This window comes from Urocampus carinirostris, chromosome 6, assembly GCF_059441175.1.
Source record: "Urocampus carinirostris isolate Australia breed hairy pipefish chromosome 6, RoL_Ucar_1.0, whole genome shotgun sequence".
Classification (NCBI taxonomy): domain Eukaryota; kingdom Metazoa; phylum Chordata; class Actinopteri; order Syngnathiformes; family Syngnathidae; genus Urocampus; species Urocampus carinirostris.
In genome coordinates this window covers 42,196,247-42,210,877 of record NC_142354.1, presented here as the reverse complement: position 1 = coordinate 42,210,877, position 14,631 = coordinate 42,196,247, and the positions used below count along the sequence as shown (strand labels likewise).

The 14,631-nt window shown below is 37.5% G+C and overlaps 1 protein-coding gene across 3 annotated transcripts in view; it reads left to right on the top strand.

The window, feature by feature from the left end:
- The window catches only part of eya2 (EYA transcriptional coactivator and phosphatase 2), a 77,979-nt gene extending 67,746 nt beyond the window's left edge, over positions 1–10,233 (top strand). For 2 of the 3 annotated variants that reach the window (XM_088339050.1, XM_088339048.1), the window contains 5 exons: positions 2,575–2,735; positions 4,528–4,642; positions 6,471–6,592; positions 6,677–6,777; positions 8,541–10,233. In XM_088339050.1, the coding sequence (XP_088195176.1) occupies positions 2,575–2,735; positions 4,528–4,642; positions 6,471–6,592; positions 6,677–6,777; positions 8,541–8,621 (580 nt within the window). In that variant the 3' untranslated portion in view covers positions 8,622–10,233. The remainder of the gene's footprint in view (positions 1–2,574; positions 2,736–4,527; positions 4,643–6,470; positions 6,593–6,676; positions 6,778–8,540) is intronic. The other variant, XM_088339049.1, reaches the window with a different exon arrangement.
- Positions 10,234–14,631: the final 4,398 nt, after the last annotated feature.

Sequence of the window (14,631 nt, the reverse complement as noted above, 5' to 3'; positions counted from 1 at the left end):
GGTAATCAGTTGGACTAAACTATCTGACTGTTTTGTCGACGTTCCCATTGTAGCGCCTTATAATCCGGTGCGCCTTATGTATGGAAGATATAGGACCAAAAACAATTTTTTGGCGGTGCGCCCTATAACCCGGTGCGCCCTATAGTGCGGAAAATACGGTAAATATATAGTTGTATATATTTGTGTCCCTAGCTATTGATATGTATCCGTCCGAAAACAAAAACAAAAATAACAGTAACAACTCAAAAGTCTTGAACATTTTCTCTACTTTTTTTTAGGTGACTTTAAACGATATTATTATTCCATTGAGTTGTGACATTGCCCTAGCCCAGGGGTGTCAAACTCATTTTAACTCAGGGGCCACACGGTAGAACAAACATTCTGTCGGGGGCCGGACTAGTAGATTAAAGGGAAAGAAAAAGAGAGAAAGAAATAAGAGAAAGAGGGAGGGAAAAGAAGAGAGAGGGCGGGACAAAGAAAGAAAAAGAGAGAGAGGGAGAGAGCGTGAGAAACAAAAGATAAAAAGTCGTGAGAGAGGGTGAAAAGAAAGGGAGAGTAAGAGAGAAATCCAAAGAGAAATAGAAAGACAGAAGAAGAGAAAAGAGAAAAGAAAGCACGAAGGGTAGGAAGAGAGAAAGAGAAAAGAGAGAAAACTAAAAAAGGAAGTTAGAGCAAAAGAAGTTAAACAGATACAGAGAGAGAAAGAAACAAAGAGCAACAAAGGAAGAGAAAAAGAGAGACACAGAGAGTGAAAGAGACAGAGAGTGGGAGAAAAGGTGTGGAAGAGAAAGAGAGAGAGAGAGACATATATATATATAGAGAGAGAGAGAGTGAGAGAGAGAGAAATAAATACAAGTACAGTGTCTTTGTGAGAGGCACCTGGCTTTGGCAACATCAAGTGGACATATTTCAACCTGCAGCTTGTTTTTCTCTTGCGCTTCTCTAAGTGTTGTCTCGCGGGCCGGATTCAATCCCTTAGCGGGCCTGATCTGGCCCGCGGGCCGCCTGTTTGACACCTGTGCCCTAGCCTTACACCCCCACCTTTTGATATGAATCTAATATTATGCTGAAAGTCGAGCCTGCCCCTTCGTATTTCTGGCATAAGTATTTATTTAATTTAAGGCTGAAGATTTCCGTTCGATAGAAGTAGTGGATACAGGATATCTTTTTTTCACCTTTCCGTTGTGACATTTCTATATGCCTTCTAGAAGGCCATGGTGTCACTTACTCAAAATCTGATTGGCTAAATTAACAGGTTCATCATACATATTTTATGCCTCTGTGCCTGATTGTGGATATCTGACTGTGGCAACCAATGTTCCCTGTAGTTTTCCTTACGGGTCCGAGCGTTCACACAAAGTCGGTGAGCAACGCTTGAAACAACAGTGAGCAACGGCAATCCCAAGTGTGGCAATGAAGTCATTATCAAACATGTCCAAAACTGGACATCACGTTACATTTTGCTGAATTTCCGGCAATGCAGAATTATTTTTCACTTTTGAATGAATTGACTCATGTACTATTGCAAAGGTTGTATGGCCTACAAACGTCATGTTTTTACAATAATTATTTCACAAGATTTCCATGTCTTTTTTTTTCCTGCTATCTTTTGTCGCATAATATTAATATTTTGGGGGGCTTATTGAGTCGGTTTCACAATACACAACTGTATTTAATCACGTTTTTTAGTGGAAGTACAATGTTGGCAACAAGATTGACTCGGTTTAATTGGAAATTATTTGAATGCTACACAAACTTTTTCTTCTTTTTCCCTGTTTTTTTTCATTTTTTTTATTCCTTAAAAAAATCCCATTGTGATTATTTTTTCCTAGCTGTTCCTTTTTTTCTTTTTGTTCTCTATTTACTTTTTTTCCTGTTTCTTTCTTTTCTTTTTTTCTGGCTTTTTTCTGAAATTTTCCTTCTTTTTTTGCTTCCTTTTGTTTCTTTTATTCTCAGCTTTTCACTACTTTTTCATTTTGGTATTTTTTTCTTTTTTGTTCTATTCCCTCTTCCTTTAAGTCATTTTGTGCATAATTTTACACAATATTTGGTCATATAAGGATGAAAGAAGCAAAAACAACCTGAAGAGCCGTTTAGGACCCGAAAGAGCCGGTTCCTTTTAGTGAGCCGAGCCGAAGAAGCCGGTTCTCGAAAAACTCTACTGATTTAACTCAATTTGGTTCTACTTCGACCTTGACTTCCAAATACCACATTTAGAACACAACGTCAGTGGAACCCTTGTATTTTTACCTTCATGCACTGTAACTTTGACTTAATTGGCTTCTTAATTAGCAATTTCCAGCCCTGATTTAATAAGCATTACCTGATTCAGGTATTTTTAGGCCAGGAGGGAAGGCCTCGCATGCCTGAACGGTCCACCACTGCTATATGATAATCATCATCCATTAAATACGCTATGGAATCATGTCTCCGATTTGGAAATTTGAGGGATAGTGCACTGAAAAACACATTTCTCTACTCTGGAATGTTCGAGTCAATAGTGTGAAGATTCGCAATAATCAACAAGATGATGATTGTTTATGATTTAGGACCTCTGGTGCCTTTGTTTTGCAGCACGTACAATTTTGCAACGGATGGATTCCAGAGTCCGGCGGGTGCAGGCTCCCTGTGCCTGGGCTCGGGTGTCCACGGAGGGGTGGACTGGATGAGGAAACTAGCCTTCCGCTACCGAAGGGTCAAGGAGATCTACAACACCTACAAGAATAACGTTGGAGGTGAGGAGTTTTCTCCAAACAACCGCTACATTCACGTAAAGCAGGGGTCGGGAACCTTTTTAATCAAAATACCGTAAATTATGGACTATAGAGCGCACCTGATTATAAGCTGCACCCACCACATTTTAAGAGGGAAACCGATTTTGTACATACACAAGCCGCACCTGTATATAAGCCGCATGCGCTCACATTTAAACATGTAACACAAACACGAAATCAACCCAAACCCGACTTCAAGTCCCGCGATTGAAACTAAATGTCCTTCATTAAAGTCCACAGTCCAAAAATCACAGCCGGCAAAATGAACGGAAAATGATACCGGTACTTAAGGTTTGATGCAGACCTGCAGAGTCCGGGTCCCGTTGAAAGTAATCCAAGGAAAAAAGTGTATATTTCCAAAGGTAAGGGTGGGAAATATATATCAGATGAACACATTTACTCACGCAACTCCTTTTTCTGTAACCAACTTTTTACCTCCTCTTCTTTCCTTGTCCGTCCCTCACCTTTAGCGGTCCCCACTTAATCTCGGCACCCCGCGTTTGTTCCGCCGCTCATTTTTCGTTCACCCGTGCAAAACATATCAGAATAAGTGTCTAAGTACAAATAAATAAATTCCAAAAATATACAGTTGCAAATACATATTATACATGGGTTACACATATTTACAAAGAAAGACGGTACACCGAGAGAGTTTTCAAAGCTTTAATAATAATAATAATAATAATATAGCTTTTACAGGGCAGTTAATGGTAGCAACACTCGAGCGCCGCTAAAGTTAGCTTTTTTGGAGTTGTTTTTCAATGAAAAATAACATAAATTGGCCGCATCACTGAATAAGCCGCAGGGTTGAAAGTTAGGGAAAAAAGTAGCAGCTTAAAGCCCGGAATTTACGGTACATTAATTTTATTTTGGGAAAGAGCCACACCAGATATTATGAGACAAATTGACTAAATTGCTAAACCGGCGCCCCAGACAAAAGCTTAGTCTTCACCACTTTAAACTTGTCTCTTTCTTGCAATGACTCAAGATCGGTTCAACTCATTTTGACCCTTTTTTTCATACATATTGGTTTCAAAACCAGATGCAAGCAGTTATTTTGTAAAAACGTCACAATATTCTGCAAACAGGGAGCCTGATGTGCTTACCTTTGGCGCAGACGGCGTAGGGCGAGAGACGGGAGCTCCACCCATCCCTCCCACTCACCCAATCAAATAACTTTAAGTTCTCTTTCCGGTGTTTTGGCGTATTTACAGTTTGTTCTGTGGATTCATCATAAACTATCTGAACACTGAACACATATTATATAGTGAGCTTTTTTTATAAAGGATTCTTTAGCCTTTTTTTTGGTGTGACACCTCGACTGTAAATTGTAGTGAAAAACGTGATCGCTGCTTGGCCATGTGGCTAGGACCTTGACTCAGCCTCTTGGCTGGGAGCAAGTGTCTCGGCCTCTTGGCTTTGTAGTGTATTATGATTTGACCGATAACGGATAATGGATAATTGATAAAGAATATAGAACAATAAACCTCTACAAAACCCCCCCCCCTCCCTATATATTCTGCGAAGTACTGCTTCAAAATTCAGCTTTGGTTTGGCTTTGCTTGTATCTGAACAGGATTAATAGCTCATGTTTTGAACGAGATGGAGAAAATTTGCATGCAATCAAATTTGTCTCTGAGCCATAGGTACTCATAGAAAGAGCCATATATGGCTCGCGAGCCATAGGTTCCCGACCCCTGAAGTAAAGCAACATTCACAAATTGTGTGGCCTGTGCCGCCCCCTGGTGGTCAGGTTTGCTAGGTAGCCCCAAGCGAGAGGAGTGGCTTCAGCTGAGGCGAGAGATGGAAGTGCTCACTGACCTGTGGCTCACGCAAGCACTCAAGGCTCTGGCTCTCATCAGCACCAGGTCAGTCTCCTCACTTAGCTCTTTTGGAGTTGTTTTTCAATGAATTTTATCGCAGCACTTTTTTATCTTGGAAGAATAAATGCATATAAATGACTTTGTTGCAAAAGTGTGAACATATTAATATCATTTGGGACAAGGGTGTAGGTTTGGAATTGGTGAGGAGAAAGCACATAACTCACTTAAAATCTAAGCGATCACGTATGATTAGTGGACACCAAACAATGATTTCAGTAGCCTAGATGGTAGGGCGCCCGCTTTGAGACTGGGAGGTCGCTGGTTTGCGCCTCGGCCGAGTCATACCTAAGACTTATAACATTGGTAAAGTGGCGGCACCCTCTGTTGGCTGCGGCTGCATCGGCTCGCTACAACGGGTCAGGTGTATCGACATTTCGTTCTGTGTACATTGTTACAAAGAATGACAATACAAAGGATATTATTATTATTAAATTATTATTATTATTTCTCGATATTGGTAGGGACACATCCGACCCGTCTATGCCAAAACTCACCTTTGACTTGGGATACTACGTATTTATTTGTGTATAATGGGAACTTTTTTTTTTTTTCAAAAAATAACTTAAAGTCTGGGCGAGCGTCATATACTAGGTTATACAGTGGTATATTACCCTATTTGAGTAAAGTTTGATCACAATATTTGCACAAAATTACATCAAAACAGCATCATGGCGGTGAGCAATGTTCCCTCTAAGCTGCGTGTGTGCGCTATTGTGCACTACCCAGAGCTTTTCCGCGCACCAGAAAATCTAGCCGGCTCACAAAAATCAGGGCTCGAAATTCCTGATTAAGAAGCCAATTAAGTCAAAGTTACAGTGCATGAAGGTCAAAATACACGGGTTCCCCTAATGTTGTGTCCTAAATGCGGTATTTTGAAGTCAATGTCAAAGTAGAACGAAGTCGAGTAAAGTCAGTAGAGTTTTTCGAGAACCGGCTTCTTCGGCTCGGCTCACTAAAAGGGACCGGCTCTCTCGGGTCTTAAACGGCTCTTCAGGTTGTTTTTGCTTCTTTCATCCCTATATGACCAAATATTATGTAAAATTAGGGAGAGGGAATAGAAAAAAAAAGAAAAAAATACCAAAATGAAAAAGTAGTGAAAATCTGAGAAAAAAAGAAACAAAAGGAAGAGAAAAAAGAAGAAAACATTCAGGAAAAAAAGCCAGAAAAAAAGAAAGAAGCAAATAAAGGGAAAAAAAGTAAATAGAGAACAAAAAGAAAAAAGTAACAGCTAGGAAAAAATAAACACAATGAGATTTTTTTAAAGGAATTAAAAAAATAGAAAAAAAAACAGGGAAAAAGAAGAAAAAGTTTGTGTGTCATTCAAATAATTTTCAATTATATCAAGTGAATCGTGTTGCCAACATTGTACTTCCTGTCATGGTTGCCGTGGCGACCGGTCTGCCCCGCCCCCTGGGCACCAGCTGAAGCAGATCAGCTAATTGCGTGGGTATTGCGGTTGTTGGCTCATTACACCTTTTCTGTTCTGTTATGCCCTGTCCTGTTTAGTTTGAGTCGGAGGAAACCTGTACTTGACCATTCTGAGTGTAAGAATGTTTTTGTTCTGTTTTGTCCCGGAGTTTTTGGACAACTTTTATTTTTTTAAATAAAAGTTTTGATCGTCACGCAATTGAGTTCTCCTTTCCTGCCTCCTGCCTCCGTTCTGGTCCGGTCATCCACCTCGTGACACTTCCACTAAAAATGTGATTAAGTACAGTTCTGCATCTTACAACCGACTCAATAAGCCCCCCCAAAATGTTAATATGCGACAAAATATATCAGGAAATAAAATGAGCATGTTTCCGTGTGGTCTCAGGCCCAACTGCGTGAATGTGCTGGTGACCACCACCCAGCTGGTCCCGGCCCTTTCCAAAGTGCTACTGTATGGTCTGGGAGCTGCCTTCCCCATAGAAAACATCTACAGCGCCACCAAAATTGGTGAGTGGGAAATCCACGAGCAGGGACAATATATCCTTCATTTTGATTTTTCTTTTTAAACGACTAAAGTCTTTCATTGCTCAGGCAAGGAGAGCTGCTTCGATCGCATCTCTCAACGTTTCGGCAGGCGAGCCGTTTACGTGGTGGTCGGAGACGGCACCGAAGAGGAGACTGTGGCCAAGAAGGTCAGGTCCATTTTTCAATTTGGATCACGTCTCGACTTTGGGATGGATGGATGGATGGATGGATAGATGGATAGATAGATAGATAGTTGTCTAGATAGATGTCCAGATAGATGTCTAGAAAGGTAGATATATGTCTAGATAGATATATGTCTAGATAGATGGATATATAGATAGATGGATATATAGAAGGATATATAGATGGATATATAGATAGATATATGTCTAGATAGATGGATAGATGTCTAGATAGAAAGATGTCTAGATAGATGGATAGATGTCTAGATAGATAGATGGCTAGATAGTTAGATGTCTAGATAGAGAGATAGATAGATAGATGGATATATAGATGGATATATAGATAGATAAATGTCTAGATAGATGGATAGATGTTGTTGCACGCTATCTTCAAGGAAACTTAATGTCTGCCAAGAGTATCTTCAAGGATGTCTACCCGACCTTTTCCCACAACTGTAAGCAAGTCTTTCTAAATTTCTACATGTATGCAAATCTATTCTACAAATGCAAGTGTATTTACCACAACAATGTCTAGATAGATGTCTAGATAGATGGATAGATGTCTAGATAGATAGATGTCTAGATGTCTAGAAAGATAGATAGATAGATAGATAGATAGATAGATAGATAGATAGATAGATAGATAGATAGATAGATAGATAGATAGATAGATAGATAGATAGATAGATAGATAGATAGATAGATAGATAGATAGAAAGATAGATAGATAGATGTTTAGATGTCTAGATAGATAATATATGTCTAAATAGATAGATAGATGGATACATAGATAGATGGATAGATAGATGGACATATAGATAGATATATGTCTAGATAGATGGATAGATGTCTAGATAGATAGATGTCTAGATAGATAGATGTCTAGATGTCTAGATAGATAGATAGATACATAGATAGATGTCTAGATGTCTAGATGTCTAGATAGATAGATAGATCTATGTCTAGATAGATGGATAGATGTCTAGATAGATAGATGTCTAGATAGATGTCTAGATGTCTAGATGTCTAGATAGATAGACGTCTAGATGTCTAGATAGATTAATAGATAAATAGATAGATAGATAGATAGATAATGCTAGATGTCTAAATGTCAAGATTGATAGATATATGTCTAGATAGATAGATAGATAATGTCGAGATGTCTAGATAGATAGATATATGCCTAGATAAATTGATAGAAGGATATATTGATACATAGTTGTCTCGATGGATGTCTAGATAGATGGATAGTAGATGGATAGATTCAGATTCAGATTCAGATTCAGATTCAGATCTACTTTATTGTCATTCTAGTACACGTGTATACAGAACGAAATGTCGATGCATCTGACCCCCACAGTTTCCTTGAATGTACAGATATAAATAAAGTTGTATTGTATTTTGTATTAGATTTATAATAAACTTAAATTTAAATTGATGTTCTGTTATATATTCTGATTATCAATCCTTAATACTATGCAACAATGTTTTTTTTTGCGATGAGTCATCTTATTGTGTTTCAAGTTGAGAATAATGGGGCAGGCAACTTTATGGCTGGGTAAAGGATAAATGACTGAGATAATAAAAAAGTTTATAACTTAAAAACTCATACAATCATGACTATATATGGAAACAATTCGGACTAGATATAACCAATAAGTTGTAGCTCTTTTTCACATTTACTTTACGTTTTTGGTGCATGTATTGTTTCTTCCGTGTATTTGAAGAATTTTTCTCTGCGTTTTCAGAAGAACATGCCGTTCTGGAGGGTTTCTTGCCGTGCCGACCTGGAGGCTTTGAGCCACGCGCTGGAGCTGGACTACCTTTAGAGGATGCGGAGTCCTCGAGGCCTCCTCACTCTTAGACAGGGTTGGGTTACTTTAACTGGATTACTTTCAATTACTTTTAGATTACTCCAATACTAAATATGCTAATAAAAGACAAAAGAAACTAAATATGAATCAAATGACTAAATTTTGTGCAAAAATGATGTTGGCAAGCTGTTTGGATTGATTTTTATTTTGTTTCTGTCGCATTTTATGTTAATTTTGCCGGAGATCAAAGAGATCAAAACCAGGAGAGAAAGCTTACCACGTGTTGTGAGTCATCATTTGATTCATATTTCTGTAACCGAGGTGTACCTGTCGCACCAAAGATCCACATTCACGCTGGACTGGATGATGAGGTTTTTATTACAGTTTCTGCAGATGAAATGAGTCACAACATTAGCTTCTCTGCTAGCTTTGATCTCATTGGCAGCTCGCTCTGTAGACTGCCCAAAGCATATCAAAGAGCTTTCTTTTCAATTTACATAAAATACATTTTAGAATATCACAATTCATTTTTACATCCGTTTTAACAGGATACTTTTAACAAGAGATCGTATAGTGTTTTTTTAACGTTTACAATGAATTCAACATATTTTTCTTTCGTCTGAATTTTAACCAACATCATCCTTTTTATATACTGTACATGAGAAAATAGAAATAAGAACAATAATGAGTATAAAAACGGATACAATTTACCTGCAGATGAAATGAGTCACAACATTAGCTTCTCTGCTGGCTTTGATCTCTTTGATCTCTATAAGGGGAATTAACATTTTAGCACAACAGAAACAAAACGAAAATAAACAGCTTGACAACATCAATCACATTACTGTGCATGTTGAGAGATTTGTCAGCTGTGGTTATAATGTTTAAAATTAAAAAATTTTGTGGAGCACCAAAAGATGTGTCTTACCGTTGGCAGCTCTCTCTGCAGACTGCCAGCAGGTGGCCCTGTTAGACTCATCATTGCGGGACACTTACCCAAAAACTATTTCAGCAGGAATTTCAATAAAACAAAAGTTATTATTACACCCGTTACATTTAGTTTCTTTTGTCTTTTATTAGCATATTCGGTATTGGAGTAATCCAAAAGTCATTGAAAGTAATCCAGTTAAAGTAACCCTACCCAACCCCGCTCCTAGATACACAATAAACAGAACTCCTGAACTCTTGAACAAAGACTGATGATTCCAAGTCAAGTCGGAGACCAAAACAAGTGGCCAGAGGACGAAAACTTCAGCACTAACCCCGGGAACTTCTCCAAACGCCCTTTCTTTTTCCACCTTGTCGCTTTAGTTCATTTCATCTTACTTTAAAAAATGCTGTTTCTTGAGTAGATTCTTGATTTTAAATCTTAAAATGATATAGAATTTTAGTGGGGGGAGTGACATAGACGCTATGCTAAGTTTAATGTGAGCTATTTATTATCCGTCATTCAAATTACTAAAAAGAAAAATGAGTCCAATTTTATGGTGTTTGCTTCCTATTTGGGGATGTCATGGTTTGGTGCTTCTTAACCCTCCTTGTGCTTCCCTATTCATTTCTTTTGTAAAATAGACGGACTATTCTGGTCACACATGTGCCTGCCATCTTTGTGACAGTGATGTGTATATAATGCTTTGTTTTTGGTTCAAATAGACAAATAAAAATAAGTTAATTGGAGATTGTATTTTCTTTCGACGACATTTTGAGAAATGATACAAGAAATCAAGTCATTTATTGAAAGCTAAATTGTGAAGGTGAGATGAATGAATTGTAATTCAAGTCCAGTCAAGTCATTTTTATTTGTATAGCCCTTAATCACAAAGAGTCTCAAAGGGCTTCACAGGTTATTACACAGACTATTTTTTCAGACTGTTATTACACCATCCCCTGATCTGGAAACAACATGAGGGCAAGGAAGAACTCAAAAACCTCAAGTAAAGTCATGTTTATTTGTGATGCCCTTAATCACAAAGAGTCTCAAAGGGCTTCACAGGTTATTACACGGACTATTTTTTCAGACTATTATTACACCATCCCCTGATCTGGAACCAACATGAAGGTAAGGAAAAACTCAAAAAACCTCAACATGAGGAAAATGAAGAAAGCTTGAGAAGGGACCGCACATGTGGCATCCCCCTTTCAGGATTACCAGACAGCAGTGTTCCCTCTAAGCTGCGCGCGTGCGAAGTTGCGCACTGCTCGCACATTCTCAGCGCACAAGAAAATCTAGCCAGCGCACAAAAATGAGGGCTCAAAATGACTCATTAAGAAGCGACTCAAGTCAAAGTTACAGTGCATGAAGGTAAAAATTCACGGGTTCCCTGACGTTGTGTCCTAAATGCGGTATTTTGAAGTCGAGTCGAAGGAGAACGATGTTAGTAGAGTTTGTCGTGGAACCGGCTTCTTCAGCTCAGCTCAAAGGAACCGGCTCTTTCGGGTCCTAAACGGCTCTTCCGGTTGTTTTTGCTTCTTTAATTCCAACATGACCGAATATTATGTAAAATTATGCACAAAATGACTTAAAGGACGGGGGGAATAGAACAAAAAAGAAAAAAATACCAAAATGAAAAAGTAGTGAAAAGCTGAGAAAAAAAAAAGAATGAAAAGGAAGAGAAAAAGAAGGAAAAATTTAGAAAAAAGCCAGAAAAAAAGAGAAGAAAGAAATGTAGGAAAAAAGTAAATAGAAAACAAAAAGAAAAAAGTAACAGCTCGGAAAAAAACACAATGAGATTTTTTTTAAAGGAATTAATGAAAAAAAATACAAAATAAAAACGCGGAAAAAAGAAGAAAAAGTTTGTGTTGCATTCAAATAATTTCCAATGATATCAAGTGAATCTTGTTGCCAACATTGTACTTCCATTAAAAATGTGATTAAGTACAGTTCTGTATCTTACAACCGACTAAATAAGCCCCCAAAAATGTTAATATTAAGCGACAAAATATATCAGGAAGTAAAAAGAAATGGATATCTTGTGAAAGAATTGTAAGAAAAAACCTTTGTAGGCCGTACAACCTTTGCAATAATACATTAGTCAATTCATTCAAAAGAGAAAAATAATTTTGCATTGCCGGAAACTCAGCAAAATGTAACGTGATGTCAAGTTTTGGCCATGTTTGATAATGGATTTGTTGCCACACTTGGGATTGCTGTTGCTCACTGTTGTTTCAAGCGTTGCTCACCGACTTTGTGTGAACGCTCAGACCCGTAAGGAAAATTACAGAGAACATTGCCAGACAGCAAAGGATGTTGCTATCACAAATAATAATAATACAATAGTTTCATTAAAAGGACACTGAGCAATATTTGACCACAAAATGTTGCTGTATTATGTGGCAAAAGTAAGCGCTACAGTGCAAAAAAAATAATACAAACTATAGAGGCTCAGAGTGACCAAACCGCACTATTTTGTGACCTACGAGTATTTAAAGGAACATTGTGCATTAATCAGTGCCTTAAAAAACATTGTTAGTTAAAGCATTAAGCAAAAATACATGAACTATTATCCAAACGAAAAGAAAAAGTCAATAGATTAATAAATTCGTCTTTACTTTAAATGAGGCTCACTGAAAAGGAGCTGAAATGATTGACCCCCAAAAAATTCAAAAAACATTTGAAAGGATAGGCAGCAAAAAAATGATAATCAAAATAATGTGTTTTGGTCACTTTGAGCCTCCGTAACTTGTATTCTTCCTTGTGCTTTATAGCACTCGCTTTCGATTGCATTTTACATTACAGTGACATCTAGTGCTCAAATATGATAACTACTAAATGATTATTATAAATACTTGCTTATTATTCAAATTAATATTGTGTCTTAATTGAAAGAATAAACGTTTTTCCATCAGGGGGCGCTAAAAAAATACATATACTATAGTTTTTAATATAATGAACACCGTAAATTCCGGACTATAGGCCGCTACTTTTTTCCCTAACTTTCAACCCTGCGGCTTATTCAGTGATGCGGCCTATTTATGTCATTTTTCTAACGGCCGCCAGCGGCGCTTGAGTGATGCTACCATTAACTGCCCTGTCACAGCCACCGTTTGGGATGAAAACTATATTATCATTATTAAAGCTTTGAAAACTCTCTCGGCTTACAGTCTTTCTTTGTAAATATGTGTAACCCGTGTATAATATTTATTTGCAACTGTATATTTTTGTAATGTATTTATTTGTATTTATTTTAGACACTTATTCTGATACGTTTTTCACGGGTGAACGAAAAATGAGGGGCGGAACAAACGCGGGGTGCCGAGTTTAAGTGGGGACCGCTAAAGGTGAGGGACAAACAAGGAAAGAAGAGGGGGTAAAAAGGAGTTGCGTGAGTAAACGTGTTCATCTGATATATTTTTCCCACCCTTACCTTTGGAAATATGCACTTTTTTCCTTGGATTACTTTCAACGGGTCCCGGACTCTGCAGGTCTGCATCAAACCTTAAGTACCGGTATCATTTTCCGTTCATTTTGCCGGCTGTGATTTTTCGACTGTGGACTTTAATGAAGGACATTTAGTTTCAATCGCGGGACTTGAAGTCGGGTTTGGGTTCATTTTGTGTTTGTGTTACATGTTTAAATGTGGGCGCACGCGGCTTATATACAGGTGCGGCTTGTGGATGTACAAAATCAGTTTTCCTTTGTGGGTGCGGCTTATAATCAGGTGCGCTCTATAGTCCGGAATTTACGGTAGTTTTTTTTACACTGGGAGAGGGTAAAGAATACACAATGTCCCTTTAAATTTCCAAAAATGGGAGAAAATTATAAAAATGTTTTATTTCCACATACATAGTTTAAATGGATAAATAATAAATACAGTTGTAAAAGGATCAAACACATAATTAAATGCATGAATTGAAATAATTATACATACAAAATTACCCCCAAAAAACATTGAAATAACCTATCATAGCTTTGTGACTACATTTGCACGACAGATAAAATGTGGAAAGTCTCTTTCATAATTGCTAATCACAGTTTTTGAGGGCGTAACATGAACAATTCGAGAAAAACGTGAAGTTTTTATACATAGTCATTGCTAATAGCATTATTACAATTTCATAAAAAAAGTGCAGTATTATAGCTATGGTACGCATATTACCAATAACAGTAAAGGCACAGCTTGGCAATTAAAAAAAAAACTAACAAAAAAAAAACGCTAAATTGGACAGGTAAACAAACTGCATTCACATTTGATGGTCAGAACCACTGTTCCCTCTAAGCTGCACTATTCAGAGCTTTTTCGTGCACAAGAAAATCTAGCCAGCTCACAAAAATCAGGGCTCCAAATTGCTAATTAAGAAGCCAATTAAGTCAAAGTTACAGTGCATGAAGGTAAAAATACACGGGTTCCCCCTGACGCTGTGTCCTAAATGCGGTATTTGGAAGTCAATGTCGAAGCAGAACGAAGTTGAGTAAAGTCAGTAGAGTTTTTCGAGAACCAGCTTCTTCGGCTCGGCTCACTTAAAGGAACCGGCTCTTTCGGGTCCTAAACGGCTCTTCAGGTTGTTTTTGCTTCTTTAATCCCTACATGACCAAATATTATGTAAAATTGTGCACAAAATGACTTAAAGGAAGAAGGGGAAATAGAACGAAAAAGAAAAAATACTGAAATGAAAAAGTAGTGAAAAGCTGAGAAAAAAAGAAACAAAAGGAAGAGAAAAAAGAAGAAAAAATTCAGAAAAAAGCAAGAAAAAAAGAAAAGAAACAAACAAAGGAAAAAAAGTAAATAGAGAACAAAAAGAAAAAAGTAACAGCTAGGAAAAAAATCAACACACTAAGATTTTTTCAAAGGAATTAAAAAAAAAACAGAAAAAAAACAGGGAAAAGGAGAAAAAGTTTGTGTTGCATTCAAATAATTTCCAATGATATCAAGTCAATCTTGTTGCCAACATTGTACTTCCACTAAAAGAATTGATTAAATACAGTTGTGTATCGTGCAACCGACTCAATAAGCCCCCAAAAATGTTAGTATTATGTGACAAAAGATACCAGGAAACTCAGCAAAATGTAACGTGATGTCAAGTTTTG